Source organism: Lactuca saligna, chromosome 3, assembly GCF_052625555.1.
Source record: "Lactuca saligna cultivar CGN05327 chromosome 3, ASM5262555v1, whole genome shotgun sequence".
NCBI classification, from domain to species: Eukaryota; Viridiplantae; Streptophyta; class Magnoliopsida; order Asterales; family Asteraceae; genus Lactuca; species Lactuca saligna.
The window spans coordinates 177,215,773-177,218,735 of NC_136419.1; the positions used below are offsets into that span (position 1 = coordinate 177,215,773).

The 2,963-nt window shown below is 36.4% G+C and overlaps 1 protein-coding gene across 1 annotated transcript; it reads right to left on the reverse strand.

Moving 5' to 3' along the window:
• Positions 1 to 1,021: 1,021 nt before the first annotated feature.
• Positions 1,022 to 2,335, reverse strand: LOC145036199 (uncharacterized). The gene is made up of 3 exons (XM_078984662.1): positions 1,910 to 2,335; positions 1,577 to 1,840; positions 1,022 to 1,402 (listed from the first exon to the last, which is right to left on the reverse strand). Exons 1-3 carry the CDS (start codon positions 2,333 to 2,335, stop codon positions 1,022 to 1,024), a joined length of 1,071 nt encoding a protein of 356 aa, XP_078840788.1.
• Between the last annotated feature and the right edge of the window lie 628 nt (positions 2,336 to 2,963).

Here is a 2,963-nt window from a genome sequence, read left to right on the forward strand (position 1 = left end):
ATTAAATGAACATGGTAATACCATGACAATAAAAATAGTCAAACAAACAGCTTTTTGAAGAATGTTCATTTGTACGTTTTATGTTTTCTATTCCAACTATATGTGATATATGGTTTTCAAGAACCGAGTAGTTCAGTACATCTCAAACTTTTTCTTATTTTCTATTATTTTTCATTCATCTCCAATCATATTCTATTTATTCTACCATTTTGGAGAAAATTAGTGGTATAACATCATATTTGGTATCAACTTTGAATTGTTGGTTTTTACTCGTTCGTTTTATATATTTATATATTTTTGATTTTTTTACCTATTAATTATTATTTAAATGTAATATTTAATACTTATAATATTGTGTTATATATTAAATTATATTAATTAATTATAAATATAAAGTTTGTTTTTTTTTAATAAATTCATATTAAAATTTAAATACATATTGAAATTTCAAAACAAAGAAACGTATTTTACAAAAGCGTATTATTACATATTATAAATATAATCTTATTTATTTAATATTATTGTAATGAAAAATATATATTATATATTTGTTAAAACCAAATTAATAGAAGGGTGCGTTTGACAATTTATATAAGTTAGAAAAATGGAATATACTTTTTAGGGGTAAAAATGAGGTAAAAAATAGAGTAGGGTTGGAGATGAAATATTATTCCAGTTTTGGGGTGTGACAGATTGGTATCAGAACATTGTTTATAGTGAACTAAGTATATCAACCGATAAAAGATATATAACTATAAATACAATAGGGTGTTGTAGAACAAATATAGTAGAACGATATTAACAGGGAAGGATCCAAAAATTAACAACTATTTGTATTAATCTTCGAAATTAGCAATACAATAAGAACAATGATAAAAGCAAATGATAAGGGTAGTAGCTGTTCGAGATGCTACAAATCTCCCAGGAATAGAAACTTCTATGAGAATAATCTGGTGCCTTCCTCCCAGGTGTCCCTTCCATCAAATAGACTAAAATGACAACTGGCCTTGAATTTCCCAAATTACCCCTGTCGTCCCACTACCTCTGCAGTCCTGATGTTAGGTTGGTGGTGCTTCTTGCGCGTATCATTTTTTTTATTCTTCATTCTCTTGTACGTGAACTTGAGTGGAGGTTTCACAACATTACTCCTCCCCCAAAGTTCAACCTTGTCCTCAAGGTTGAATTCTAGAAAGGATTCTGACATAGTGACAAAGTCTTCCCACGTGGATTCAACTTCTGGGACTTCCTTCCACTTAATCAGGACTTCAGTTCTCTGACCCTGCTCTTCGGTTTGGACACGTACCCCTAGCACTGATTCCGGATGCCAATCCAACCTCAAGTCCTCGGTCATTTGAGCTGGAAGAGTAGGATCTGCAACCTGGTTCCCAATTGCTTTTTTGAGCTGAGACACATGAAATACAGGGTGAATTTTCGCTGTGTCCGGCAATTGGATTTGGTAGGCCACCTTTCCCACCTTTTGTATAATCTGGAAAGGCCCATAGAATCTAGCTGCAAGCTTCTGGAAGGGTCTGCTAGTTAGGGACTACTATCTATAAGGCTGCAACTTGAGGAACACCCATTCTCCTTCTTTAAAATCAACATTCCTTCTGTTCTTGTCCGCCATAGCCTTCATCTTTTGTTGGGCTTGAAGTAAATGTCCCTTGAGATCTTCCAAGATCACATCACGCTTTAGGAGTTGATCCTCAAGAGCAGATACTAATGTATCTCCTTTCTGAACCTTTATGACTCGAGGAGGGTCACATCTGTACAAGGCCTTGAATGGGGTGGTCTTTCCCGCCGTGTGATAAGCGGTGTTGTGGCAGAATTCAGCCCATGGCAACTATTTGATCCACATTTTTGGTTTCCCCTGGATGAAACAGCGAAGGTAGAGCTCCACTGATTTGTTAACGATTTCTGTTTGACCATCCGTTTGCGGATGGTAAGCAGGGGTTCTGAGCAGCTGAGTGCCTTGCAGTTTGAAGAGCTCCTTCCAAAACAAACTCATGAAGATCTTGTCCCTATCTGACACAATGGAAATTGGGAACCCGTGCAACCTCACAATCTCTTTGATGAAGATGGCCGCTATGGTGGACGCTGTAAATGGGTGTTTGATCGCTACGAAATGAGAGTATTTACTAAGTCGGTCTACCACCACCATGATTGAATTGTACCCTTCTGATTTTGGCAATCCCTCAATGAAATCCATTGAAACTTCATCCCACACCTGATCAGGAATTGGCAGAGGCTGGAGCAATCCAGCCGGTTGGGTATTTAAGGATTTTTGTGTCTGACATGTGATGCACCCTTGCACATACTTTTGAACCGCCTTCCTCATGCCGACCCAAAACCACTCCGCTGCCAGTCTGTCACAACTAGAAATTTTGTGTCTTGTAATCACAACACTCAAGTAAAATGTTGAATCAAAAACTTAAGAGCATGTAAGATGCTTACTTCACGGCAACAAAATTTCAATCAAGCACACCATACAAGCATTTCAAATAGTCAACAAGTAATTGGAAACCCTATAAGTTCTTGTTTAGGTCCATTTTGGACTAGGACTTCCTTATTGGGCCTAATGGACCAATAAACTTCCAATTTGACTATCTTGGGCTTAGAACCCTTAAATGGTCTCTAATTGGACCCACTTTCATTTATTTCAACATTTTGGGCCATATTGGGCCTAGAATGAAATGAATTAAATATTATGAACTATTATGGACCATAATTAACCTAATCTAGCCTAATAAAGCATAAAAATCACACTTATATTTTATAGGGCAAACAATCCTTCAACTTAACTCTAGTATGGGCTTAGTGGCAATAAAGCCCAAAAATCTTTTTTTTTCTCTTCAAATTTCGGCCCAAGCCCATCTAAAAAGGGAGATTTGACTTTCATAACCACCTCATTTTTGCATGTTGGTTTTCCATGCAACCTATCTCATACTTCCATGCACATATCACCT

Excerpts from the sequence above, each read along its gene's own strand:
- LOC145036199 (XM_078984662.1), bottom strand. The coding sequence starts at position 2,335 with ATGAGGAAGGCGGTTCAAAAGTATGTGCAAGGGTGCATCACATGTCAG. Across the intron at positions 1,841-1,909 it reads CGGATGGTCAAACAGAAATC|TTGCCATGGGCTGAATTCTG; the intron begins GTTAACAAATCA and ends TGGATCAAATAG. Across the intron at positions 1,403-1,576 it reads ATTTTAAAGAAGGAGAATGG|CTCAAAAAAGCAATTGGGAA; the intron begins GTGTTCCTCAAG and ends CATGTGTCTCAG.